General features: G+C 48.7%; 1 protein-coding gene across 1 annotated transcript in view; it reads left to right on the top strand.

The window, feature by feature from the left end:
• Ern1 (endoplasmic reticulum to nucleus signaling 1) overlaps positions 1-27,083 on the top strand; it is a gene marked incomplete in the record, with an annotated part of 82,999 nt that overhangs the window by 12,228 nt on the left and 43,688 nt on the right. The window contains 1 exon segment of the mRNA XM_013503183.1: positions 18,944-19,059. Within this exon segment, the coding sequence (XP_013358637.1) occupies positions 18,944-19,059 (116 nt within the window).

Consider the following 27,083-nt stretch of genomic DNA (forward strand, 5'->3'; position numbering starts at 1 on the left):
TGTGCGGCCAGGTTGAGGCGTTCAGGTGACTCATGGACCTTAATCCTGGCCACAGCAAGTGCACTTACGTGTGGCCGGTGATGTCACAGAACATGAATCAGGCCAGGGACAGCTGTTGGCTCATTTTGTGGAAGGTTAGGGCTTCTAGATTCTATTAGTTAGTGGGAGAACTAGAAATAATATAGAACCCAACATTATGTTGTTGTTCTATTTTATATTGTCAGCTTTACAGAGCAGCCAATTTAAGACCCGTGGGTATTTTTTCTTTTGAGTCCAAACCTTTGAAATTGCTTTCATTAGCTTCAACTGATAACCGGTCTTGTATTCAAATGTACTCAGTTACTGAATTATAAAATGTTTGGGTGTTACTAAAAACCTGGAAAACACTTATGCTTCTTTGTCATTTCTGCCTTCTCCTTATATCGGGAGTCCTGAGCATTAAAACAGTTCTGCTTTCCAGGCTCCCTCACAGGCTCTTTATAGGTAAAACCATCCTTCTGGCTGCACAAGAGTGAAGTCACTAGCCGGGCGTGGGCGGCGCACGCCTGTCATCCCAGAACCCGAGGCTGAGGCAGGAGGATTGCAGTGAGTTCCTGGCCAGCCTGGGCCGCATAGACCAGCCTGAACTATATAGCGAGACCCTGTCTCAAAAATACAAAAGCAAAACAAAACAGGGATGTAACTAAGGGGAGTGAATAAAAGGAATTTGTGGAAGGTGTAAGTTAGGTAAGTTAAAGCATAGGAATGAAGCATATAAAAAGGGGACTTTTCTAGAAATGAGTATGCCACAGTGCAGCTGCACTTCCGTGTTTATACTGAGGCATGGTTAAAATCCATAGTTTAGGTACGGAATCAGCCTGGGTGTCCAAAACCAGATGAACGGATAAAGAGAAGGCAAGCATGCATGGTGGAATATTATTTGGTCGCAAAGAGAATGAAATCCTGTTGCGACAGCGTGGATGGAACCGGAGGACGTTATGCCAAGTGAAGTAAGCCAGCCGCGCCAGGCGGATGCTGTGTCTCAGGCTCTCGTTCAAATGTGGGAGCTGGAGAAGGTGGCCTCACAGAAGCAGAGAGTGGGATGCAGTGGCTCTTAGCAGGCTCCGGGCAGGGGAAGCGGGTGGAGAGAGGGACAGAGAAGGGCAGGTGAGGAGCTGCACGCGGACAGACAGGCGGGGAGACTCTGTAGGTGACCGCGGTTATCGGCAGTTCACTGTAGATTTCAAAAATAACTAGAAAGGGTTTTGAGTGTTCCAAACAGAGAGAAATGATAGATGTTTGGGGTGCTATGTACGGTAACTATCTTGCTCCATACACTGTGTGCGTGTATCAGAGTAACACTGTTTACATAAACACCTACAACTGTGCGTCAGTCAAAATTGTTTTTAAAGGACTCTCCTATCAGGGTGGCCGTGTGTGTTGGAAGCAAATGGTAGGAGGGGGAGTTGGTGGCATCCCTTCTCTTTTCCTGGAAGAGCTGATAGCTGGGTTCTTTGATCAGCCTCGTAGCCTGAGATGGGCCCCAAAGAGTTTCGGCAGCAGGTGCAGATTGAAAGGCCTGACTGTTGAATGTGGGGCATGACCAGGTGGAGTGCGTGGAGCTCTGTTGCTACTCACAAAAATCCAATTTGGTGGTTTGCATCCAGGGGAGATGCACTTCTCCGTACCACACTGGCCGGGCGGACCGAGTGTGAAGCTCCAGTGGAACCAGCCTGACAGACATTAGTAGAATTGGAGGCTGCTCTTCGCAGACACCTTTGGAGTGGGGCTGCGCTTCTGCACTGAGGGAGCTGTGTGGACCCCAGCGTCGGGGCTGTTTCTGCTTGAACTTCTTGCTGCAAGGCACTTCTCACTGGCAGCGCCAGTTCTGAACTGCTTGAGCGGCTAGGCCGGCGTAGCTGGTGGGCTGAGCAGCTTGGAAACGTAGTGTGTAGGCACAGTCTCGCTTCCATGCACATTTGCCCCATCTGATGGCAGTACATTCTTCCTCTGATACTGGGTAGCTGTGAGACTGGACAGGTGAGTTAGCCCCTACCCCATTTCTTCATCTGTAAAGCAAGGCAGTGGAACTGGAAAAATCTGCTCCGTGGACCTGTTTGTAAATGTGCCCCCAAATTAGGAACACCATTTAAGTGGAAGGGACCAGCTCCTCAGCCACGTCCTTTCCGTACAGTGTCACATTCTCACCTGGGAGGTGGGAGACTGCAGACCTGCTTTGCTTCGAGCTTCTGGTTTCCGAGCTCTCGAATACAGTGAATTCTGTCTCTTTATTCCCTCTGTCTATTTGTCCACTCACCAGTTTTGTAAAAGTACGTATGATACGGTTTGCCAAGCACTTGCATACATTAATGAACGAAGCAGTGATCGCCTTCTCCTCGTGGAACTTACATCTACTTGGTGGAGACAGGCAGGAAGCAATAGCACAGTGAATAGTGTGCATAAACTATGTAGAATGTGAGAAAATTCTGAAACAAGGAAAGGACAACAGAGCAAGAGAGAGCGGGCCTGGTGAGCTCCTGGTCAGCGGGGGCGGCTTCGTCGGGTGTGGCTGTCTCTGGGCCCGGGGGGGCGTGGGCCCTTCCTGCGCTCCTGTGCTGTCCTGGATAGCGCTTTTCCTGCGCTCCAGGCGGCATCGTGTCGCCTGGTATTGCGGTTAACGTGCAGGTCTGTGCTCTGCTTCGTTTCTCTTTTAATCTTTGGAGGACTGCGGTCAACAACTCTGCTTCGTTTCTCTTTTAATCTTTGGAGGACTGCGGTCAACAACTCTCAGGTATGTCTGAAAATCTTGAGCAAATATGAGGCACTGAGTGTGACCGTTGTTGATTTTTAGTGATAACCTGACAAGAAAATGTTTAAATGTTTGTCAGGAAAACCTCAGAAACCCCCACAACTCAGGGAACAGAGCCAGCTATTCCTCGCTTTATGTGATGGCTCTGCTCCCAAATATGCATGTGCGGGGCGTGCAGGCGTGCGTGCGTGTGTGTGCGTGTGTGTGTGTGTGTGTGTGTGTGTTTTACATTCAACAAATGGTTTCATCAATTGTAGACGTATTTGTAACATCTCAGATGAATTGGAATACTGTCGGAAAGTTGTAAAACCAGATTTGGAGAACCTCTGATCTCAAAGACACGACAGTAGTTGCTCTGAACAATACAGGGATCTTATCCTGTCGTTCGGTTAGGGTTCGTTTTCTGCTTACTGTGGTCTGGTTTTGCAAAAAAGAAAACAGTTCCCTTTACACACTGAGGTTGAATTTGTCTGTATTTCTTTGCACTCACTCAGCAGGCACCAAGCCACAGTTGCTTCTCAGACCAGCTCCAAGTCCTGTGGATGTGATGGTTCAGTACTTGGAAACCTCTGGGGCTTTTGTTGCCTGGTTAGGGTCAGTCACTTACCCGACTTGTGATTGCAGAACAGGGATCTCCCTTCAGTTTACTGGGTGGTTTAGTCTGTAGCATGTACGTACCCGGCAGTCCCACATAATGTTAGTTGGTTTTTATGATGTTTCTTTGCCTCGTCCTGAACCTTACTGTGAATCAGGTTGTAACTAACACGTATATTGCGGTATTTTGAGAAACATGAAGTCTCTGGGATGTTGCAGGATGAGGATTAGGAATGACGGTGTTGAAAGGCAGCGGGGTTTGTGTGGATTCGGGGACGTGTTCTATTGCTTGGGCTGGAAGGATCTACACCGAGCAAAAGGAGGATGAAGGGCAGGTAAGTCACGAGGGTTGTGCTGCAGAGCTAAACGTCTTCCGCTCGTCTTCTTCCTTCATGGAATCAGAAACTGATACCTGGGGAAATGAATGGCCTGCCCAGTGCACACCAGAGCACGCGTGCGTGCCGCGCCTCCCCCTTTCAGCTTTCCTGTGTTACACGCACCAGCCTCATGGGAGTATCCGAAGAACATGGGTTTCTTCCCTTGGAATTTCCAGAGCATAATCAGGAGGTTTTGGAGCCTATGGGACAGGTTAGGCTGGCAAGGGAGGAGGCTTAGAGACGGCTGCAGGTAGACCTTGGAGGCATTGCCAAGTCCGCTGTCGGAGGCACAGCCACGGAACATGGGGTCTCGCGCTGTTCCTGGCTGGGTGGGCTGTTCCTTGAACGCGGGAGTTGTATCGGCCTGGGAACTTCCGTGCGTTCTCTGTAACAGGACCCTTCTTTCTGTACATATGTAGCATAAAGGAGAGTCCGATCCGGGGTGGGGTTGAAAGACGTGAACTAGCAAATAAGAGTCAAAGAGACAGCCAACAGGAAGACAAACAAAGCAGGGATGGTAGGAGGAGACTGATAACCCTCCAAGTCCTCGTCAGCCTGCTTGAGTAACCAAGATCATCATTCAGTGACTAACCCAGTGCTGTCGGGTCCGACACCCTGGGTTTTGCCTATCGTGGTCACAGGGACCAGAGCCCTCGCGCGGCCGCGATGAAGCTTTTAGAGCGGCGGCGCGCGGACCGGCCGTTCTCCAGCGCTGCCCGAGAGCCACTGCAGGCCTGACGGGGCTGTAGCACCTGGGAGGTGAGGAGGAGACGGGCAGATTTAACGTCTTGGCCTTCAGATGAAACCTGACCCCATGCAAGGCTGAGGAGGCCCGAAGATGAGGGGCTGTGCAGAGCAAGAGACCTTGCGCTGGTGTTTGTCCGAAAGCCCACAGTTGGACTTTCTCAAGAAATTTCGGCGTGTAGCCTTGTAGTCAGCTGTCAGTCAGCTCAGCAGCATTAGTCTGTTGTCAGTGCAGATTAGAGCTTCAGGGAGGCCTCAGCTGGGGTGTGCCCTCAGGTCTCTGTGTGGTTGGTGTATTGAGCACTTCGGGATTTCTCTTCCCAGGTCTGCTCTGTAATGTCCTGAGCAGCACTTCCTGCTCTTTGTGTCATCACATGAGGCCTGTAAGGACCCAGTCTGTGTTAATGTACACCTGGGCTTTTGCCTCCGGCCTCAGTCCTGCTGGCCCCATTCCTCCCTCTCCTTTTCTCTCTAGTGACGCTGATGCTGTAGGTCCTTAGCACAGGAAATTACCTTGTCTCAGGGCCTTTGCACAGACTGTTCATCAGGCCGGGGAAATGCGGCCTTTCCTCCCCCTTCCTGGAGACCTTAACTTGAATGTTACTCCTTCCGGAAGATTTCTTTGTACATCCCTCTCTGCCCCCAAACCATCCGAAGGTCAGCTCAGTTCATCTCTGTTAAGCTCCCGTGGCTCTCTCTGTATCTCCTTCACAGCACTTACAGCAGCTCGTCATTCTGTGTGCGCTCATTTGGCTGCCGTGGTCAGCTGTTAGATGATACGCTCTGTGAAGGCAGGAACTGATTTCTCTTGTCATGATTAGACGGTGGTGTTTCATGTAGCTTTTTTTTTTAAGAATTGCAAAACTTTATTTCTTTAAAATTGCTTTATTGACAAATTAAAAATCTGGAGAACCCCTTTTCCCACCCAAAGACTTCCTAAATATAGATAGAATAGCAAGTTTTTCATTTTAAAAGATCATGTTGAAAACAGTCAAAAGATGATCCCGAGAGGCGTTTGTCCAGCATCTGAGAAGCAGTGAAGTCTTTTAAGTACCCTGATCACCAGGGTTGGTAACGTCACTTCGTGGTCTCGAATTTATAGCATAATTCCTGTACATAATAGGAAGAAGTAAAATTTTTATGGTCTAACAAGGGCAGCTGCCCCGAGATGACACTCCTGGGTGGATTCCTGGGTATTCCGTTTCACCTGACAACGAGCACATCTCTCTCACTTCCCTTTTGCATTTACAGCTCCTGTCCCTCTCCTTTCTTCTTTTCGTCTGTCTCTTCTTCGCTAAGCTAACTAGAGACCGTTTGTGGATGTGGCATGTTCCGGGGATGTGGACAGTAAAATCTAACTGCACTGAATCGTATGTGATTGAAGTGTCAGCAAAAATACCTAATTGTCCACGAACCCTGCCGCCCCAGAAAATTAGAAGATAACTGAAGTCAAAGAAGTCAAGCTGTGTGACAGAGACAGGGCAGCCGTGGCCCCGAGGGAGCTCACTGGGCTGGAGTTGCAGCTTATTCTCCAGAGGCAGTCAGTTCATTCTGACCAGGAACCCCCTTGTGTACAGATGAACACGGGTCACCTCGAAAAGTGTGAGGAGCTCTCCTAACACGCCTGAGATCTCCATCATTGCTTCAGACCTCAGTCCAAGGAATCACCAGAAGTGGGAAATCCTCACGCAGTTCTTGATTTAATTGTAATAACTGACACTGATGTAGTGCTTTCTGTGTAGAACGCACTATTATTCTAAGAGCTTTTTGTATATTGATTCATTTAAATTTCCCGACAAATCTTTTAAGTCGATTTTATTATCTCCATTTCATGGGTGAGAAAATCAAGGCACATACTGGTCAGTACCTGCCCAAGGTGGTCCAAAACCAGAAACAGGCCTTTAACAACCATGTCCTACTGCCCAGGCACCGCATTGGACTTAACCAGTGTCCTTTGAGTTTTTCAGTATCATCAGAAAATGGTGTACTATGTAAGTTTCCAGATGATTGAAATACAATCCTAGAATTTAAAATGTAGTAACATTTGAAAAAAATCTTTTTAGTAGTTATATACTCTTCTTTCTCTCTTTGTCTCTCTCTCTGTCTCTATCTCTGTCTCTGTGTTTCTGTGTCTCTGTCTCTGTCTCTGTCTCTCTCTCTCTCTCTCTCTCTTTTCTTTTGAGACAGGGTCTCACCACGTAGTTCAGGCTGGCCTTGAACTCACTGTGTAGCCCAGGCTGGCCTCCGATTTTCTACTTCAGCTTTCCGAGTGCTGGGATTACAGCCATACGCCACCATGCCTGGCCCCTCCTTTTTAAACACTACAAAACAAACATATTTTAACCTTCCTTTATCATTGCAGCTTGTCCTTTTGTCTTTGTCAGCACGGGCTGTTGTGCACCTTCTAAGAGCTCCACAGTGCCAGCATTCATTCCAGGACCGCGTCCGCCGCAGTGGGCGGGGAGAGAGGGATGTGGGTGGGAAGCAGTGGAGAGTGGAGACAGAGTGGATAGTCAGGTTTTTGAGCAGTGTTTGCTTTCTGATGATATCCTTGGCTGCCACTGATTTCTTCTATTACGTGATCCTCTTTGCTATTTATGCAACTCTTGCTTTTGGAATTCTTAGTACTTATTTTGTGCACATAGCTTTTAGAGAGATGTTGCTATTCCTCAGTTTTCAAAAGAAAACACAAATTTGGAAGTTTAGCCATGGCCCAGATGCCCATGTAATCCACTCTGTGGACCCCGCGGAGTTGGCAGGGAGGCTGGGTGACTCCACAGTAGAGGGAGCCTGACCAGGATGGTGACATTAGGAAGAGAGGTTCCTGGGGAAGTACGCGGCATTGGCAGCAGAGTATGTCCTGTAAAAGTACGTCCCCTGCCCAGCCGGCCCTGGCAAGCCGTTTGTCCTTTTTCAGGAGTGGGTTCTGTTCCTTGATGTCTGGAAATGCTCCGTCCTTGGACCCAAAGGCTGGCTATCTCATCACTGGTAATTCTGTCCTGGTTCTGTTTCCTGCCAACCACTTGAAAAGCTGGAGAGAGCCGCGGTGTAGGATGCCGGCCAGATCCTCTTGGCGGGCATCTTCTCAAACCTCCATTTACAGCTGCGATGCTAGACTCGGTTTTGTCAGTGCAGTCTTCTAAGCAGTTCCTTATGCTTTCCTATCTCTGCCCAAATATGTGAGCCCGGGAAGTAGAAATAGCTGGGTGTGGTGGCCCATGAGCTCAGGAGGCTGAGGCAGGAAGATCGATGTGAGTTCAAGGTCAACCTGGGCTACATAGTTAAAGGCCAGGTTGAATAAACTATACCTTACTTCATGAGGCTCGTCAGTTTGTAACTGGCTATTAAAATGGTCCCTGCTGTTCAAAGGCGTTGTGGCATGCTAATCAACAGCGTGTGTTTCCGTGGCACTGACATTAAAAGAATGGCTGGCTTCATCGAGGCACTTGGCAGTGGCTGCATCATCATCGTCATCATCCTTCATGAAAGAGCATCTTTTTAGACCATTAGACACTGGCTGTTGAGGAGCTGCATTGTACAACCTGGTAATTGTAGTTAATAACAATACATTGTAGGGCTGGGGATTTAGCTCAGCGGCACAGTGCTTGCCTGGCAAGCGCGAGGTCTTGAGTTCGATTCCCGGTACCGGAAAAAAACAAAACAAAAAAACCCCAATACATTGTATACGTGAAAGTTGCTGAAATAATAGATTTTAAGTATTTTCCCTACACACACAAAAAACACATATGCAGGCAGTAGATTTGTTAGTTTGATTTAGCCACTCTACAATGTATGTATACATCAGAACCTCACGTTATGCACTGTAAGGATATGCAATTTTTATATGTCAGTTAAGAAATAATCAAAATCTGAGCTGGGTACATTTTCATGGTGGTTAAGACTTTGGGCTTTTCGTGGTATTGTTCCCACGCACCTAGATCTACAGTGAGAGCCCCTGAGTGTTCTTCTAGAACATTTTGAAAGACCCCACCCTGTATAATTTGCAGTTCTGTTTGGTATATTGGGTGTTGTTAGAGGATCTACAAATCACATTTGGTCTCATCCACAAGGTCCAACCCTCGCTTCAGCAGCGGAGGACCGATCTTCATCTCTCCCAGCAGGATGCCAAGGGGAGCTTGAGGCCTGAAATAATGTAAGCTTATGGTTCTCAGAGAACCATGGTTTAAAGTAGCAGAATTACAGTGTGGTGCGACAAGCACAGGACCAGAGTGGGAGGGAGAGACCTGGAACTGGCCCTGTGTCTCCGCTTGGCTGTCTGTGCTGCCGTGGACAAGTCACTCCGCCTCTCTGGGCCTTGATTTTTCTCCACTGTGAAATGAAAGGGTTGGGTAAGGTGTTCTCTTCGGCTCTTTTCATCTCGAAAATTACACCTCCCCGGAGCGGTAAGCGGTCCCGCTGTTTGATCCGTGTTGTGCGTGGTCACGTGGGCTTAAATAACTATCTGGCTGATTGGAGAGAGGACGGCGGCATGGCGGACTTGGTTAGTGGAGTAGATAATCCTCGCGGCTGAGTCGAACAATGAGGGTTCTGACTGTGAAGTCAGTCTGGCCAGCTGTCTCAAACAGAGCTGTATTTCGTGTTTAACTTTCATCATAAAACTTGGCAACATCTGGTAAGTGTAAGTGGCAATTATGTCATAAATACAGTTGTTGGTAGATAATTTTAATTGAGCTAGAGTACTTAATCCATTTTCTACCTGATGCCTTCCCTGTCCACTTACCCTGCTCCCCACCCAAAGAAGTCTCTTAACCTTGTGTGCAGAGCAAAACTGACAGTTCCGGATTCGTTGCTGTTATCAGGACTGAAACGTTTGGTATCTCTGAGACTTACTTTCTTTTTTCTTGGGGTTTCCACATGAGGGCTTCTTCACGATAAATTGAACTACACATGAGTATCCATACTCAAATGGATGAAGACCGGCTTTTTTGTAAGGCTGGTGAACAGCTGAAGTCAGACCTGTCTTAGTTCAGTTTATTTCTTCATCAAGGTGAGGCTAGTAGTTTTCTTGTCATTAGATTCTGGTTTTTTTTTTGTTGGTTTTGTTTTTGGTCCTGTGGATTGAACCTAGGGCCTTTACACTGAGCTACATCCCCAGCCCTTTTTATTTATTTATTTGGAGACAAGGTCTCACTGAGTTGCTTAGGCAGAGCTTGAACTTGCGTCCTTCTGCCTCAGCCTCTTAGAGTTCTGGGATGGTAGATAGGCGCTCATTTGCCTGGCTTGACTGTCACTAAATCTAAATCGTGGTTATTTCCCTTTAGCAAAGACAACAAAAAATATTGGCAGTACCTGCGTTCTGAAGCTAAGTCATTAGATGATTGTGTAACCTTGGGTTTTAGTTTTCATGGCTAGAAAATGCAGGATTTGGCCTAGCTCCCCAAGGATTCTCAGAAACCTTAGGGTTTTGATACCACCCTAGGGCTTGGCTTGGCTTGACTTGGCTTGGATTTTCGTTTCTTTTCTTTCTCTTTTTTTCTTCCTTTCTCTTTTTTTTTTTCTTTCTTTCTCTCTTTTTTTGAGACAGGGTCTTGCTATGCAGTTCAGGTTGGGCATAAACTCACTGTGTAGCCCAGGCTGGGCTCAAACTCCTGGTGATCTTCCTGCCTCAGTCTCTCAAGTGCTGGGATTACAGGTGTGCACCACCACACCCAGCCAGGGCTTGTTTCTTGATTGTGGTGTGCTGTGTATACGTGCTGCGGAAGCGAGCACCTGTGGTGTGCTAAAGGGCTTCCCAGAGCACCTTTACTTCCACCGGTATTTCTTCCTCCCATGGTGGCAGAGGGTCCATGAAGACAAACAGAAGTATAGCCGATACACAGACATTTAGCCTACGGCCCAAACCCAGTTTAGGGGAAATACATGAACCTCTTATGAAATTAGCGTGGCTTTGTGCTCAAGAATGAAGCAGGCTTATGAAGTACCTTTCGGCAGATCATTAAAGAAGAGGAATAGCCTGAACTGAAGAATTCTAACTGTCTCGGGTGGTGGTTAATTACACCATACCCCAGAATTGCCACAGTAGTATTTAACTCTCAGCAGCTTAGTTTGGAAACCACATGGCACTGTTCAGTTAGGCCTTGCCCTTTACTGCATCCCAGCAATACTTGACTCCCCTCCAAAGCAAATTTCATGGTTACTTTTATTGACGTATTATCAGGAAACATTAACTGATAGACTGGTTAGAAGGAACTGTATGGTTGATGGATTATTGTTGACCTGCACATGGGTCAACAAAGTAGAACAGAATTTGGAACAATTTCGAGGTTAGTCTTAAATCCTTGACACAGTCAAACTAGAAAAGTCTTACTATCACCAGTGTTCTAAGTCTGTTCTTAATCTTCATTCCAGTTCAATGTACAGGAGACAAAAGCAGTGAGGTTTCTATGTCATTGGGTACATGCAGCTTTATGGAAGTCTCCATATTTATATGAGTATTTTGCAATTGGGTCAGAAGTATAAATGAGGTGGGGGTTGGATCAGAATTTGATTGGAATAAAAATCTTTTTTATATTTGTCTAATCAGACCTTTACTTTAAGATTTTTTATTTATTTACTTTTTTACCTTTTTGAGACAGGGTTTCACTATGCAGTTCAGGCTGGGTTTGAACTCATATTTAGCCCAGGAGGGTCTTGAACGCACAGCAGTCCTCCTGCTTGAGCCTCCCGAGTGCTGGGATTATTACAGGCATGCACCACCACGCCCGGCTTTAAGATGCTTTTAATCTGGGCCCTGTGACACTTGCCTGCAACCCCAGTCACTTGGGAGGCTGAGACAGGAGAATCACAAGTTCAAGGACACCCTGGACAATTTAGCAAGACCCTGACCTGAAAACAGATGTTAAAAGGGCTTGGGACATAGCTCAGTGGTAGAGCATTTGCCTCACATATGCGAAGCCCTGGGTTCAAACCCCCAGGAACACATATACATGCATAAAAGATACCTCCAAAGGTAGGAGTTTTACCTCTCAGAGTTTAACCCACTGTCCCGATCAGTGTGAGGATTTTGCTCCTGTGGGCCACGCGAGCTTTCTTTACCACTGAGAGAGCTACATGCAACATGTCTAAAAGTGCCAGTTTCAGTTTGATGCTGCCTTGGCGAACTCTTGGTAGTTTTTTTGGCTGTCATAGGCACAGTCTTCAACTGTGATCAAATGACATTAGAATGCTGGTACTATGCTGTGTCCTTTTGTAAAGCAACCAGAACCACCAATAGCCAGGCATTGTTTAGAGTCCGAAGTAGGTAATGTTATTGCAAATAGAATCGTAGACAGACATCCTTTTTCTGAATGTCATTTAGTGGCCACAAACAGTCTGTTAAAGAATACAGTAAGTCCCTGACTTACGGATGAATTCCATTCCAGAACTGTTCGTAAATCGGATTTACTCATAAGCAAAGTGAGTTTTACGTAACACACCTGAGAAAGTTTGCAACTTGCGTGTTGGTAAATTGGGGACTTACTGTACTACTGCTGGAGTGACATTACTGCATAGGTATTATTTATTGTGAGAAAAGCCCTATAGGACTGCTTCTGTTTTTGTTTTGAGACAGAGTCTTTCTGTATAGTTCAGGTTGGCCTTGAACTCACTGTGTAGTCTACCCTGGCCTCGAACTCCTGCCTCAGCCTCCTGAGAGCTGGGATTACCGGCGTGCACCACCATGCCCAGCTTTGGACTGGAGCCTTGTTTGGCACACCAGGAAGTATGATTCTGATATTTCTTAAAATGAGCTGATCTGTCCTGTGGGTTTTAGTAGTCAGAACCAGCAGAACACTCCAATCAGCTTGCCGTTGTCTGTTGCTAACCCCCGCTCTGTTACTCGTTGGACACCACTCCCCCTGCACGTCCACGCTGTACCCCCTCAGTCTTACCTGGCCTCCCCTTGTGGGTCCTTTGGCATAGACGCGTCTCTCGGTGAAGGACGCCCGTCCCGCCTGCCGGCATTATTGCTGTGGGTAATAATTATAAGCTCTGATTCTCCAGCACATTCTTCCCCACTTGAAATTTATTATTCTGTACTTGGTGATGTGCAGCTTTAACTGTTCTCAAGATTTCCCATGGTCTAACTGGGCAGTGCAGCCAATGCCTTGGAAATCTTCCTTGCATAATCCTGCCCTCTTACCTAGCTGTTTCACGTCTCACCCCTCATGCTGGGAGGTATGTTCATTAGCCAGCCGAAATGAGTACTTAAGTCAGTTTGCCTTCGCTTTGCCTCTACGGCCAGCCGGTTGGTGGGCTGAGCCCCAGCAAGGAGCCCCTTCACTGCAAAAGGCGGCCTGGTTGATGACAAGCTGTTGGGTCCGTTAGTCTAGGTACACGTGGATTGTATCATGGTATTCTTTTGGACACATACCAGTATTCTTGCTAGTGTTAAACAAATACTATATCTGTAATTCGAAGGAATGGTTTTCTTAACCTTGAATAAAATTTCCCTTTCTTTCTTTCTTCCTTTTTCTCTTTGTTTCTTTCATTCTTTCTTTTTCTCTTTTCTTTCTTTTTTCCTTCTTCTCCCACCTCTTCCTCTTCCCCCTCTCCCTCCCCCTTCCCTCACTCTTTCTTTCCAGGGTCTTGCTATGTAGCACAGGCTGGCCTTGAACTCGTGGCGATCCTCCTGCCTCCACCTTCCGAACCAAATTAAACTTCTTAACCTTAAATAAGATAAAAGTTAAGATTATGCAATATACAGTAATTCAGTGAGCATACAGGAATATTAGTTAGAACAACCACACAGAAGTACACATAGAAAAAACCAAAGTATTAGATTCTAATATTACAAATACTATAGTCTGAGCTGGACGTGGTGGCACACACCTGTAATCCCAGCACTTGAGAGGCTGAGGCAGGAGGATCACATGAGTTCGAGGCCAGGCAGGGCTACATAGACCCTGTCTAAAAAAACCAGAAGAAAAACACGTGATAGTCCACTGGGTGGGAATGGGAAGGGAGAAGACTCAGACTGGACTTAACTCCGTACTTACCCTACTGAAGTAGTGTCACTGTTGCCGTGTGAATTTGGAGATGCTGGACTTGAACAGTTTGCATGCCGCCTGAAAGGGTTAGGGCTCTGTTGTTCACGGTGGGGCACCTCTTTTCTGAGAGGGTTTGCAGGTAGAGCAGAGACAGCAGTCCTCATGGAGTGTAGATCAGTCCGCAAAGCTGTGTGAGGGATGGTGCGCGTGGTGCCGCCTCTTCCTGCTGACTTGGGGAAGGGAGGTGTGTGCCAGTGTCATTAACCTTGTTCCTGACCTTCGTTACTAGGTCATCAGCTCACCTGGAAGGAGTTTCTGAACGTGTGTCTGAAATTTACGAACTGCAGCACTTCTGAAACCCTTGCTGAGAGCGTTCAGCCGCCCTGTGTTCTGCGTCCCGAGGCTGGGGAGGTGGCAGGGTGCCTCCCGCTGTGCTGACTGCATGGGGGCTGAGTGTGAGGGTAGATGTGACCCCAGAGCCAGGCCCCTGCTGGCTGTCCTCCAGCCGCTGGCCAGCCATCGCCGCCTTGCCTGAGCAGTCCCGAATACCGGCGTGCACGCTGAAAGGCTTTCTCTCCGTGTCATTTCGTGTCTGTGCCCCTCATTCCGTAATTCCCTTCACCGAAGACTTTTTCTAAACAAAGTTATTTCAGGGGGTATTTTAGAAAAGATTTTTTCTTACTAGAAACACGAGGAGTTGATTAATGAAAGAGCAGCCAATGATCAGCAGAGTTCAGAGTATGGAGAATAATTAAATTGTTGGTGACTGTTACTCATCTCTGCTAAAACAGTTGGTAAGTGAGACGGGTAACGCCCGTGTCTCTGTAGCAAACGTAGTGTGGACGGTGCCTTTTGTGAGAGGTGAAGCTGCCAGACTTTGTGGAGCATTTTATAATCAGAACAGCGGGCAGCTCAACCCCGTCCTGATCTTGCATTTGTTTTCATGGGGAGAGACTTGTTAAAATCCTGTCCGAGCCAGACTTGGTGACACTCCGCGTGATCCCAGCACTCGGGCGGGCGGCTGAGGCAAGAGGAGCGCCTGGACTGCATGGTGAGTTCAAGGCCGGCCTGAACTACATGGTGAAATCCTGTCTTGAAAGTCAAATCAGACCTGTAGTTTGATTCTTTTTTGGTTTAGTTTTTTTCCAGTACCAGGAATCGAACTCACGACCTTGCACTTGCCAGGCAGGCGCTGTGCCGCTGAGCTAAATCCCCAGCCCCGAAAGTCAAATCAGATTCTCTCTGAGCGGGGCTGTACTGAGGGCTCTGCCTGCACCAAATCCCGCTACGTGAACTGGGCTGGTTTCCCCACATCCTCCGCAGTGTGCAGCCGGGCCACTCCGTCCTCAGGGCGGGCGCTTCTCAGATGCTCTCTACTCAGCTGGCGTGGAGAGACTGTGTGGGCAGAATCTGACGTCCGTGGGGACCAGCTAGCTCACCCGGTCCTTCTCAGCCTCTGGAGTGTTACTGTGGACTGCTTCCTAGAAGGCCTCGTCACAGCCTGGAGAATGTATTCCAGTAGTTTTAAACGTGAGTCACCTTTCAGATGGTCAGTGTGGAGCAGGTCTGCAGAACTGGCTTTTTCTTCCCATGTTCGCACTCTCTGGAGACCGATGTGAGTAGCTGCAGGGCCTGTTGCTGCTTCGTCTGTCGTAGAGAGGAGTGAGTGCCGGAGATGGAAGCGGCGGGGCAGAGGCGATGAGCACATTCACTGTTGTGAAGCAGTGCTTTTTGATGGCCAGGAAGAGTAGTTCTTAGCTGCGCTCAGTACCATAAAAGCCGTCTAGAAGCATATCTAATTCATGTTAGTTGCAGCAGCTGTACTTGAAGGCAGGCATTTGTGCCTCAGAAGTGCGGGTGGGAAAGCTAGAAATGGGTGACATGTATGTGCCGTGTGAGAGTGTGACACTGTTCAGACACTGTGCTTCCCAGGCACCCGGGTTTGAAACAGCCGAGAACCTTCAGAGAGAAGAACGGGCCTGTGAGAGGGCTGGGGAGTTACTGTGACCTTGTGATTAACCGCCAGAGCTCTCAGGTGCTGAGTTCAACTTCTCTAAACCGTGTGCTCTTGAGACTTCCAGAAGACTACATTCGTTGTGTGATTAGTATTTCATTTCGAGTCACCAGCCAACCGTAGGCAATTGTTCTTCCTGTGGTTTGCCAGGTGCTCGGGCAAAGTGGTGGCTGTCGTCTCCCTTGTAAGTATTCGTAACGTGTAAGATGTCCTGGGGGCATTTAGTTTGTTATTGTTGCATTGTAGGCTTTGATAACAACAGATTCTTTCACTTTTGGATGCACACAGTCTGATTGGGAGAGGTCTGTGTTTCTGAACGTTTGTCTGTCTTGCTGAGTATTAGGGATCGAAGGCGGTCCAGCTGCCATTGCCCTGGAATGAATGGAAAGTGCTTCTCCTGAAGCTCAGGTGCTCCCCGGAACTCGTTTACATTCCAGCCTCTCTCCCACCCGCTCGCTTGTACATCCCTGCTCTAGCTTGTGAAAGAGTCTTTGTGGGTTACATGACCGTGTTATTAAAAATTCAGAAAACTAGAGAAAAAAGCAGCTGCTACACTTCTGCAATATTTTCTTCATCTTTTTCCTATCTGCTTTAAAAAAAAAAAATTTGCGTGGGGGTGTAAACTGTTGTGGTTGTGAGGGACAGAAATCTACTTCCAGCAAGCTTAAGCAGAGAGGGAGTTTAGTGCGGGCCGTGTGGGACCTCTGCGCTGCGGGGAGGAGCCGGGGAAGCCGGGCTGTTTACTGCCTCCAGATCTTTGCGGCACATGTGTGCTCGGCTTCCTTGTGTGTTTCTCTTTGTCGTTCTTTCTCTCTCTCAGCCTGTTCTCACTCTCTCCCGTGTTTTACTTCCTCCTACTTCAGCCACCCCAGTCCAGCTCAGTTCCTGTGTGGATCCTAGCAGCTGTCAAATAAAGTGATTATTGCTATGGTAACTGTTTGACAGCTGGAGGGGGCTTTCTACTTCCCGGGCCCTGGGTGTGCACACAGCTGCTGTCTTTGTTTATTCCGTCTCTGAACTGCTCACCTGAGCGTGGTCCCGCCCTCCTGGGGCACACCCGCCCCTCTCTGGGAGACGGCATCTCTCAGTGAGCTGCGGCCCCCGTGATCTTATTTTAGGCCCGGGTGCTTTGGGCTGTGCGGCTTCCTCTCCCCAGGTGAGCAGGTCCAGATGGAGCTTAGCATCGTCTGGACCCTGTGGGCTGAAATAATTTTAATGATTCCCCAGTCGGTGAGTTTTGGATCCTCACATAGGGCACCACGCTTGATGCTTCTGTCCACCGGTTCCTGACCTGAAACGAGTTTGCTGGTCGTAGTTAGACTAAAAAGCAGACCCTTCTGGGTCAGCTTGCGGGCTTTGTACAGAGAATAGGCCCAGCAGGCCACGGCGAAGTCTACGGCTGTTTCTCCCCTTACGGTGTGTGGCCCGGCCCTAGGCAGAGTAAGGGCTGAACCTCTTCCCTCCAGGTCTTTCTCCCTAGAGATGGGATGAGCAAGACTCGAACTGGCGTGAACACCCTCCCCTTCTGTCTCTCCTGTGGGTCTCCCCCATGGAAAACGAATGCAGGGACCAGCCACCTCAGGCTGCCTGGAGAGAGTCGTGGGGCCTTCCCTTTTAAGGGATTAAGTGGCATCAATCATCGGCTTTTTTTTTTTTTGTACTGGGAATTGAACTCTGGACCTCACACTTCCTAGGCAGGCACTGTACTGCTGAGCTATGTCCCCAGCCTCATCCTCCTTCTTTACAAGAGTGACCAATCATTCTGGGGTCAGGCTGCCATGCACAAGTAAACCTTCACAATCTTGTGTTTAATATTAAAAGCCAGCCATACTTCTGTATTTTAAAAATAGCATTTATGCTGGGCATGGTGGCAGATACCTGTAATCCCAGCACTTGGGAGGCTGAGACAGGAGGATTGCGTGAGTTCAGGGCCAGCCTGGGCTACAAAGTGAGTTCAAGGCCAGCCTGAATTACGTAGCAAAACCCTGTGTGAAAAAGATAATAAAGCAAGCAAGCATTTGTGCCTAAATTCATACTGTTGCAGTATAAGCAAATTGTGTTGACCTGCTTTCAATCTAAAGCCCGCCCACAGGAGCAAGCTCATTTGCTGGGCAGCACAGCGGCAGAGGCAGACAACACCTTATTGCAAGGTGGCCTTGTTGAAGGCCTGATCTCAGTAGCCCTACCTAGGAAACCTTAGCAGCTACCGCGAGCACATGTGCGTATGCACGCTGCTGCTCCATGGAAACCGTGTGGTGAGGGAGCGGGCAAAGCCGGCAGACAGGCCGACAGAAATCTGTCCAGCGCAGCACACTTTGGACTCTTATTTTTCACCAGATAATATATAGAAGCGTTTTTCTGTATTGCAATTTTTCGAAGTTCTGTATTAATGCTTATGTTATATTTCATCAAGCATATGTCTCTTAATTGATTTTAGCCTTTTGGATATTATTGGGAGTTGGTTCTTTCTGCTTTTTTGTTTTTGAACAGGATGTAATGAGTATTATTGCCCAGAGCTTTCTCCGTATCTAGGATTATTTCTTTAGGGGATAGAAACAGTGTCAAGATCGAAAAGTATAAGCACATTCTTTTTTAAAGTATAGGAGATTGAACCAAAGGAGCACTGGGTTACATCCTCTGCCCTTTTGAACTTGGGACCTTCTTGCCTCAGCTTCCTGAGAAGCTGGGATTACAGGCATACCGTGCCAGCTGGTAATGTATAATTTTCAATGCAAACAGCAATGGATGAGAAATACAATTTTATAGTCTTTGACTATTTTTATAAAATGTTTTGTTTTTCATCATTTGGACAAGAAAAGGTATGTTTTAATTTAAATTGTGTTTTGATTCTAAAAAATAGTTTGGAGTTATGCTTTTTATTTACTGTTACAGCATGTCTTTAGTGGAAGCTTAATGTTTTATCATATAAATTCTTTAGCAAAAGCTATTTTCCCTATTTTGTTTTAAACCTACTCCTCTAATTTTTTTCCCTAATTCTTCTTTATAAAATCTCAAAAGTACGCATGTATGTTGAGGGGTGGATGTTAGCATTCTTTTTTTTTTTTTTAAATCATGGAGTCTTGTGAGATGACCGGTGTTAGAGATGAAGTTAGACCTGAGAGCAGGGAGTCGGAAGACCGAGGAGAACGTCGCCCTCGGCGTCAGCGGAAGCTGCCCGTGGATTGTTTCAGCGTGCCAGTGCTTACCGGGCCTTCCTGTCTGCAGGGAGGACAGTGCTTAGGTGGAGTGAGGTGGCCTGGGCTGGTCCTGACTCAGCTGCCGTCCGGATGTGGGATGTACGTCCCTCCAGGCTCAGGCTCTTCATCCGGCAGGTGGAGTTGTATGAAGAATTACTCTGAGGATGACGGGCTGTGGTCGTTCATGCTCAAGTAAAGAAGCATATTCACACGGGACTCTTCTACATCTTGTTGCAGATTTGGGCAAGCAGCAGCACAGTGACTGTGCCTGAAACCTTGCTGTTTGTGTCAACCTTGGACGGAAGTTTGCATGCCGTCAGCAAGCGGACGGGCTCAATCAAGTGGACTTTAAAAGAAGGTAATTGGGATTTGGGCCTTGGGTGATGTGTGCATTTGTGTAGCTGCTTCCAAGTAAACATATTCCAGAGCAAGAAAAATGGTTATGTTATTTAATAAAATAAAAGGTGCCTGGAATAAAGAGAGGAAGAGGCATTCTACTCAAAGCATGTGTCTGCAGCCTGAATTGTGTTTTCCCACTGAGCCCATCCTGTGTCTTAAGCTTGCTTCTTTCTGCCCAGACTTCATGTTTAAATAGCTCTGGGGAGCTAGGGGTACAGCTCAGCGGTACACGTGCCTGCTTAGCAAGTGCAAGGTCCTGAGTTTGGTTCCTGGTACCGGAAAAAAAAAAATCTACTAAATAGCTCTAGGGTTTTCTGTGAGTACCTTCCACTGGTAGGTCTTCATGAGGACATGCTGCGTTAGATCTGTTAAGTTCTAATGATTAGAATCTTGTAATGTAATTACAAGAACATGCCTTCTTAACTCCTCAAATTACTCACGTGTTTTTATAGAGCCTGAAATAACTGTGGGCTGTAAGATTTGACACCGGTCCAAGTTAACCAGTTTATGGGTTATTGTGGTGAGGGGAGTGAAGCACTACGTGTGTTCTCATGTAACTTCGCTGTCCGACTTACAATATTTTTTCATGGTAGCAGTTGCAGAGTGAAGCCTTGGTCTGGGAAATTAATCATATTTGATTTCCAAAGTAATCTTAGGAGACAAAGCCATGCATCTCGGGATTTGGAACTTTTGTTGTCATTTCTGTTATTCTGTCCAGTAAAAATTCTCATTTGACCCTAGCTTGGGTCTGACCAGCACGTTCCCTTTGTCACTGCCCTGCGGCTTATTTATTTTTGTGAACACAGTGAGTGGTTTTCCTTTGTTAAGAAAGCATTCTCAAACAGTACTCTAGAGGAAAAATACTGATCGCACCTCACCTTGTCCCGTCGGCGGCACACCTGCTCCCCATCCGTAGGCCGGAGCAGCCACGGCCCTGCAGGCTGCCTGTGTCACCTATCGGGGCCTGCTGGATCGGCAAGGACTTCCCCCGTCAAAACAAGCGGCCTTCTCGGTCGGGAGCTCTACTGGCAGGCTCTCAGAACGTCTGTATATCTTCCATGCGCAAAACCTTCAAGGTTTTAAAATGAAAGTGGAATACTTTAAATTTCAGAATTCCCTATTTTGTGCAAAGTTGACAATCAACAAGTCTCATTTGGCTTGAGAAACCTTTCAGCCATTGAACTTTAGAACCCAGGTGTCACTTTCAGTGTCTCCAGGGGCTGGGGATTTAGCTCAGTGGCACAGCACCTGCCCGGCAAGCTCAAGGTCGTGAGTTTGATTCCCTGTACAGGAAAAAAACCGAGAAAAAACAAAAACAAAAACAAAAAAAACCTTTCAGTGTCTCCAGGCCGGCCCTGTTTGCCCTGAGCCACTGCACTCTGCTCTGGTTTTCTCTGCACACCCAGTTGTAACTGCATCTTCTCCGGGTCTTCAAGTAGCCTGGCTGTGCCCAGCACGCTGTGTCCAGGCTGGGCTGTTACTTGCTCAGATACACAAACCAGCTTGTCCTCTCCTGTAACTGAGGATTTGCATCTTTTTTTTTCTTTTCCCTTTCATTTAATGTGTATTTAGAGAACCTTAGGGAAAGATACTGTGTAGATACAAAGAAGAAACAGGAAGAGCTTGTCTCCAAGGTGTCCGGGTCCAGTGGGGAGAAGACGCAAGCACACAGAACCCCAGCGCAGAGCAGGGTTCTGTAACTACCCCGGAGAGGTTCTGGTGGTGCGCTGTGAGCTGCACCCGTTCAGGGGCAGGGGAGGCCCCAGCCGTGGGGTGGGACGTAAGCTGGGGCCGCGGGCTCGGTGCGGGGACATTCCGAAGGAGCTTGCTTGCAGATGCCTTGGCATGGGAAGGCGGGAGGCCCGCGGGGTGTACCGAGCCTTACTCATTGAGTAGGAAGCCGAGAGCCATTAATGTGCTGGAGCAGGTAAGTGATCGGCCAGTGCTCTGCTTTGTGTGTGTGTGTGTGTTGGGGGAACGAGTAGAGATAGGAATGAGTAGAGATAGATAGCAGAGATAATCTGAAAAGGGGGGCAGGGGAAGGGAAAGGGTGGCAAGGATGAGAGATGTGCCAGAGACAGAAGGAGCAGACTCGATTGACTTATTAGGGAGGAGGAGTTTAACAACACTTACTTTTTTTTGGGGGGGGGGTACCTGGACTTGAACTCAAGACCTCACACTTACCAGGCAGGCGCTGCACCACTGAGCTACATCCCCCAAACCCTGACAACACTTAAAGGAAGAGTAGACAAATCTGAGTAAGGTCTAATCATTTTAAGTAGTAGTCATGTTCTAAATCTTACTGCTTTGCCCGGAATAAACTGGCTTTTAAAAGTTAAATTCAGGCCTGAATTATCAATAGCTTCAATTTCTGTTTCTATACAAAGATGAGCAAAGGCAAGCTGGGCATGGTGGTGCATGCCTGTAATCCCAGTTACTTAGGAGACAGGCAAAAGGGTCACAAGTTCCAGGCCACGTTTTCGTGTTCCAATGTAAAAATGCTGGGCGTGGTAGCACATGTCTGTAATCCTAGCACTTGGGAAGCTGAGGCAGGAGAATCACCATGAGTTCCAGGCCAGCCTGGGCTACATAGAAGACCCTGTCTCAAAACAACAACAACAACAACAAAAGAATTAAAAAAAAAAAAAGCTGGGAATATAGCTTAGTGCTTCTTGGGTTCAATCCCCAGTATTTCAAAAAAACTGAAAAAATTAGAAAGCTAAAAGAGAGAAAGAGAAGGAGAAATTTATTGGTACTCTGGTACTCTGAGGTGGCAATTTGATTTTAACCTTATGGTTATAACTAAAGATTTCAAAATTGAAATTCTAGCTGCACAGGGTGGCACATGCCTATAATTCCAGTACTTTGGGAGGCTGAGGCAGGAGAATCGCAAGTTCGAAACTGGCCTGGGCAACTCAACAAGACGCTATCTAAACAAAACAAATGAAAACAAACAAAAAAAAATGCTATTCTAAAGCATTAATAGGTAGCTGGGTTATAGAGATATTCTAGGCCCTGAGGATACACCAAGCAAACAAAACAGGCAAACTCCCTGCCTTGTAGAGCTTTCATTCTAGAGGAGGAAACAGACAAGAAGGAAGTTGATGGTAGCTGTGGAGGAAAAATGGAACGGGAGAGGGAGCGGACAGTACCACGTTGGGCAGTGTTGTGGGTGCAGTTTTTTGTTTTGTTTTGTTTTGTTTTGTTTCCGGTACCAGGAACCGAACTCATGACCTTGCGCTTACCAGGCAGGCGCTTTGCCACTGAGCTAAATCCCCAGCCCCTGTGCGTGCAGTTGTAACAGGGAAGGTCCTTTGAGGAAGACCTCGCAGAAGCGAGGGCACCTTTTAGGGGGCAGCGTATTGGGCCGGAGGTGGGCCACCCATAGCACATCAGCCTGGGGCTCTTCAGAGTACGTGTCTGTGGCTCCATTTCATGATTTCCTGGCTGTCGGCTTTTCTTTCTCAGGAGCTAACAAACTGTGCAGGCCCCCACGCCCCGCACACCCGCCCCCCTCCGCTGTGGTTTTGGCAGGTGCTTTTGTTCCTGAGCCGAACGTGTGTTGCTGCTCCCACAAGGGGAGGTTTTTCGGACCATGGTGACAAATTATACCTGGTGGGGAAAGAGTCTGATATGTTTTCTGGAACTAGTATGAAATGCGACATTTTACTCTAGGTAGAGTCTCTGTAAACCTGGTTTTGTAACTGTAGCAACCCTCTGTCTCTGATACTTCCCCAGTGCACAGGGTTAAATATGTTTCATTTCTGTAATTGGAGACCAGATGCAAAGGGAAGATGGGGTGCTCAGGTTTTGTTTTAGGTAAGCTTCATCAGACTCACTTTGGCCTGGTGGAGTCGAAAGGACTTTTGTGAATATTTGTAGGGAGGCTTAGGGCTTTTTGTGTTCACCATAAGATGCTAGTTCTTGCTGATGTTTAACACTCAAATCTTCATCAAATTATTTTGTATTTTTGGGAGGGAGGTACTGGGGATTGAACTCATGACCTTGCGCTTGCCAGGCAGGCGCTGTGCCTCTAGGCTAAATCCCCGGCCCCTTATCAGTTATTCTTCAGTAATCCTATTCCGTGCCTTTCTATCCTCTTTCCAGTAATGATGGGCATTTTGGACTGTGTCTTAATTTAAAACCATTCTTTTGTTTTGAGACAAGGTCTCGCTATATAGTTCAGGCTGGCTTTGAACTCACCCTGTAGCCCAGGCTGACCTCAAACTGGCAGTAATCCTCCTGTTTCAGCCTCCTGAGTGCTGGGATTACACCTGGCTAAAATTCTCTGCTAACCATAAATATATGCTAAGTATGTAACGTGGCTACTCTCCCAACCAGACTCCTGAGTGTCCTGTGAGTGGTTAATGCTAGAGATTTTTCGGGAGGAAAGGCTGAGAGCAAACTGCTTGTTTGATTTGAAGGCAGTCTTGCTCCCATCTGCATTCCCTTTCTAAGTGTGTGCTGCGTACCTTGCTTCCGCCCACGCTAATAGGGTCCTGCCGGTCTAGAAAACAGTGGTGCTCTGCTGCTTTCCCCTCAGCAGTTAGTTGGTCACCGGATCCCGTTGTGTAGATTCCGGAAGTACCTCCTGCGTCTGAATCAGACTCGAGGTACCAAAACGGCAGCCTGCGGCTTGCCATTGCTGCTTCCCCATCCCTGCCCTCTGCAGTCCTCCCGTGCACCCACTGAGCTGCCCCCAGACGCACCCTCCACCGAGGCCCCCGCCTCGCGCTGCACCTACTCGGAAACACTCTCGTGTTGTCTAGAGTGGCCCTACCGCCACTGGGGCCTGCTGCCTGTCCCGGTGCGGACACTGTTACCTGTGTACAAGGAGAGGACTAGAGACGGGGAGGTAGGCATCCCGTGTGGTGGTGGACACGGCAGCACCTGCCTCTTCGCCACAGCTCGTTTGAGAAGCGCTGGCCCACAGCCAGGTCTGAGCTCGTCAGCTTGCGGGTGAGACCCTTAGTCCGCCCTCACCCAGCCCTCCAGCCTCGTTTCCCTGGCTACCCACCCTCCCACCACCGGCTCCTTCACGCCTCAGAGACCTGCGGCCTTGGCTTACGTGCTGGGCCCTTTCTTGTCTGGGTTTGGGGGTGCTCGTTGTGCCTCTTGCAGCTCTTGGTGCTGGTTCTTGAGTTCTGGTCCTCACCTGCCTTCCTCCTGGATTGCTGCTTCTCTGATGGGGCCTCCAGGCAGCCGGCCGCTCAGCACCTGTCCCCTCACCTTCCGACTGGGCGTCCTTCTCGAGTTCTGAGGCAGGTGGAACGTGGCTTTGCCTCTTGGGGATGCCGTGTGCGTTGCTCGAACCGTCAGAGTGTGGTCTCCAGCTCCGGTTTCTAGTCCTGAGTTGCGCGCAGCCTTTCTTGCGCTCTGTACGTGGCTTCCCCACCTGCCCTGCGGGCAGCGTGGGAGGAGAGTCAGTGCTCTGTCCGCGGAGCGGGCTGGGAACGGGAAATGGGGGAGATGTGGGAAGTGGTGACTTTTTAGTAGGTCTCACCGCTCTCAGGACTTCGTAGGTGGAGGGAATGCATCACCCACCTTCCCGTCCCCCTGCTCAGCCACAGGGAGAGTATTTCTTCTCTCTCCATTGTTGTGCAGGATTGAAAGGAAGTTTTAGAAGGCGTGTGATAAAGGCCTGTTCTTGCTTTTGAGCATCTTGAAAATGTGTTTGGTCCTTTCTTTCTCTTTTTTATTATACTTTTCAGATAAAATGTATGTTCATTTTCACTTTTCGATTTTACTTTTAAATGTCTCCCAGCATGGAGATACTGTTTAGCGTACCCCGTGTGTCCAGCCCGCAGCTTCAGGACGTGAGGGAGCAAGCTCCTGTCCGTTCTGTTCCCTGCCCCCTGTGGGCTTCCCTCTTTCACGGCGGGAGTGTGTTTCACAGTATCCAGCCTGCATCGCCGGGGGCTCCTCCCACAGCACAGCCCCACTCACGGTGGCGTGGGTTCAGCTGTCATGGGTCCTCCGCAGCACCGTGAGACGGATTGGACACAGTTGTGATTGTGGGAGGAATGGGTGAAGCACCTTTTTGCCTGTGGCTTCAGTACTTTTTGGGTCTGTGTGGTTTGATGAAACCCCGTTGCTCGGGAATGAACCCCATGAGGTTACAACACCCGAGCGACGCTTGCGCGGGTGGTCTTTCGGGCTCTAGTTCTTTGCGATCTGTTGGAACCTTCACTGTGTGCGCTCCTTGGCATGGGGACTTGTGCGGAGTGAAGCGGACGAGCGCGTGTGGCTAGGTTGGGGCAGTTTTCTGAGTATCCTGGGGTCTCCAGCTTGTTACCTTTGTCAGATGGACAGTGTGCCACTTGCTGAGGTCACCCTTGAAGAAAATTTGCCACACGCGTTCCCAGTTCTGATGAGGGTTAGGATCTGAGGAGCTTTGGATTAACCCTGAAGTGCTGTCCACGTGGCAGCGGGGCTTCGAGCACCCTGTAAGACTTTCCGTCCTACAGTTCGAGCCTGACAACTTCAGCGGGAATTTAAGGCTTGGATTAAGCAAGGGCTTACTCCTTGGAGGGAGAAATATTCTCCAGTTGGGTCATGAGTGCGTGAAAACTACTTGGAAGTCTTAGGCTTTGAGTTGAGGGAGGGTGAAGGACTTCGTCTCTGCCACTTATTCTTTAGAAGAAAATAGTATGAGAGCGCTAGACACATCGCTTCTCGGCCTCCTGGCCAAGATCAAGTGTAGAACCCTGAACGCGTTCTCGAGGAAATTGTTTTCGGTTTGGTTGTATATCTTAGCGTGTTCCGGCCGAGCCTTTGTAGTCTCACTGCTCTCCGTCAGGCAGGATCAAAATCTCCGTGGGTTTTCGCTCGTTCCTTTTACTCTACCCGGCCAGACGCGGTTTTGCTGGCCCCTCTCCACCCATGCTGGTGCGGGCCTGGCTCACTCGCAGTTGTGTCGCCCTTGTCCCGGCCGTACGATTCTCTCTTCCCCCTTCGCTTCCATTTGTGCCTCGGCGCCCGCCTGTCCAACCTACCGTCAGGCGCCACATCGCACGGCCCTTGCTCAGGAGCCTGTTCGGAGGCTGCGGCCCGCGTGCCACACCAGAGTCTTCAGGGCTCTGCTCTCCAGCTTGTTTGTGCTGCGGCTCAGCAGGAGCTCGTCACACCGCCAGGCCTGTGTCCTTATTCCCACCAGGGCATCGCCGGCCCCTCGGCGGTCCTGACGGTTCCCTTCCCCGAGCCGTGTGTGCCCCGGCCCGAACCGAGGCGCGCCCGTGCGCAGCCGCGTGCTCAGCAGCTCATCGCTCACTGCTTCATGAGCCAACTGCACACTCCTCTCTTTGCCCCGCGCTGCTCTTACCAGGGAGCCAAGCCAGTGGGAGATGCCCGACGCTTGTTTTTGAGATGTGTGTGGTGACCCTCAACAGATAATCACAGTAGTTGGGAGCTGCCCTCCTCCTGAGAGAGAGAGGGAGAGAGAGAGAGAGAGAGCCTCCTGAGAGAGAGAGGGAGGGAGGGAGGGAGCGAAGGAGGGCAGAGCAGTTGGCACTTCATCGTGGTCGCTTGCTCTTTTAACAATGGTTAAAAGGGACAACTGAAAATACTTCAAATCGCTGCTAGAGGCACACCTAAAGGGGCCCTTTGGGAGGATTTCTAACATGATGCCCTAGTCATGCTGGAGAAGTCTCCGGTCAGAGGGGAAGCGGGTTCTCAAACACTGCGTGTGAGGTCAGATCGGGGGTCGGAAGGGAGCCCCGCGTGCAGGAGGCCGCGCAGCCAGTGCCTATCAGATGCCCTGGAGAAGCGGGTGTTCCTCAGGTATCACTGTTCATCTGAGGAAGAGAAGAGAACGGCCCTTCAAGGTTCCGTGAGCTGCCGTCGGGTGAGCAGCCTATTCCCACAGCTCCCGTAATCAGAAGGTTCTTATTTCTTCCCACGCGGAAGGAGTCTGCCTGAGCCACGTCCAGAGAGCGGGTTCCTCAACTCCTGCTTGAAACAGTTGCTTAAATGTTGATTAAGCAA

This window comes from Chinchilla lanigera, unplaced genomic scaffold, assembly GCF_000276665.1.
Source record: "Chinchilla lanigera isolate Chin_1 unplaced genomic scaffold, ChiLan1.0 scaffold00077, whole genome shotgun sequence".
Classification (NCBI taxonomy): Eukaryota; Metazoa; Chordata; class Mammalia; order Rodentia; family Chinchillidae; genus Chinchilla; species Chinchilla lanigera.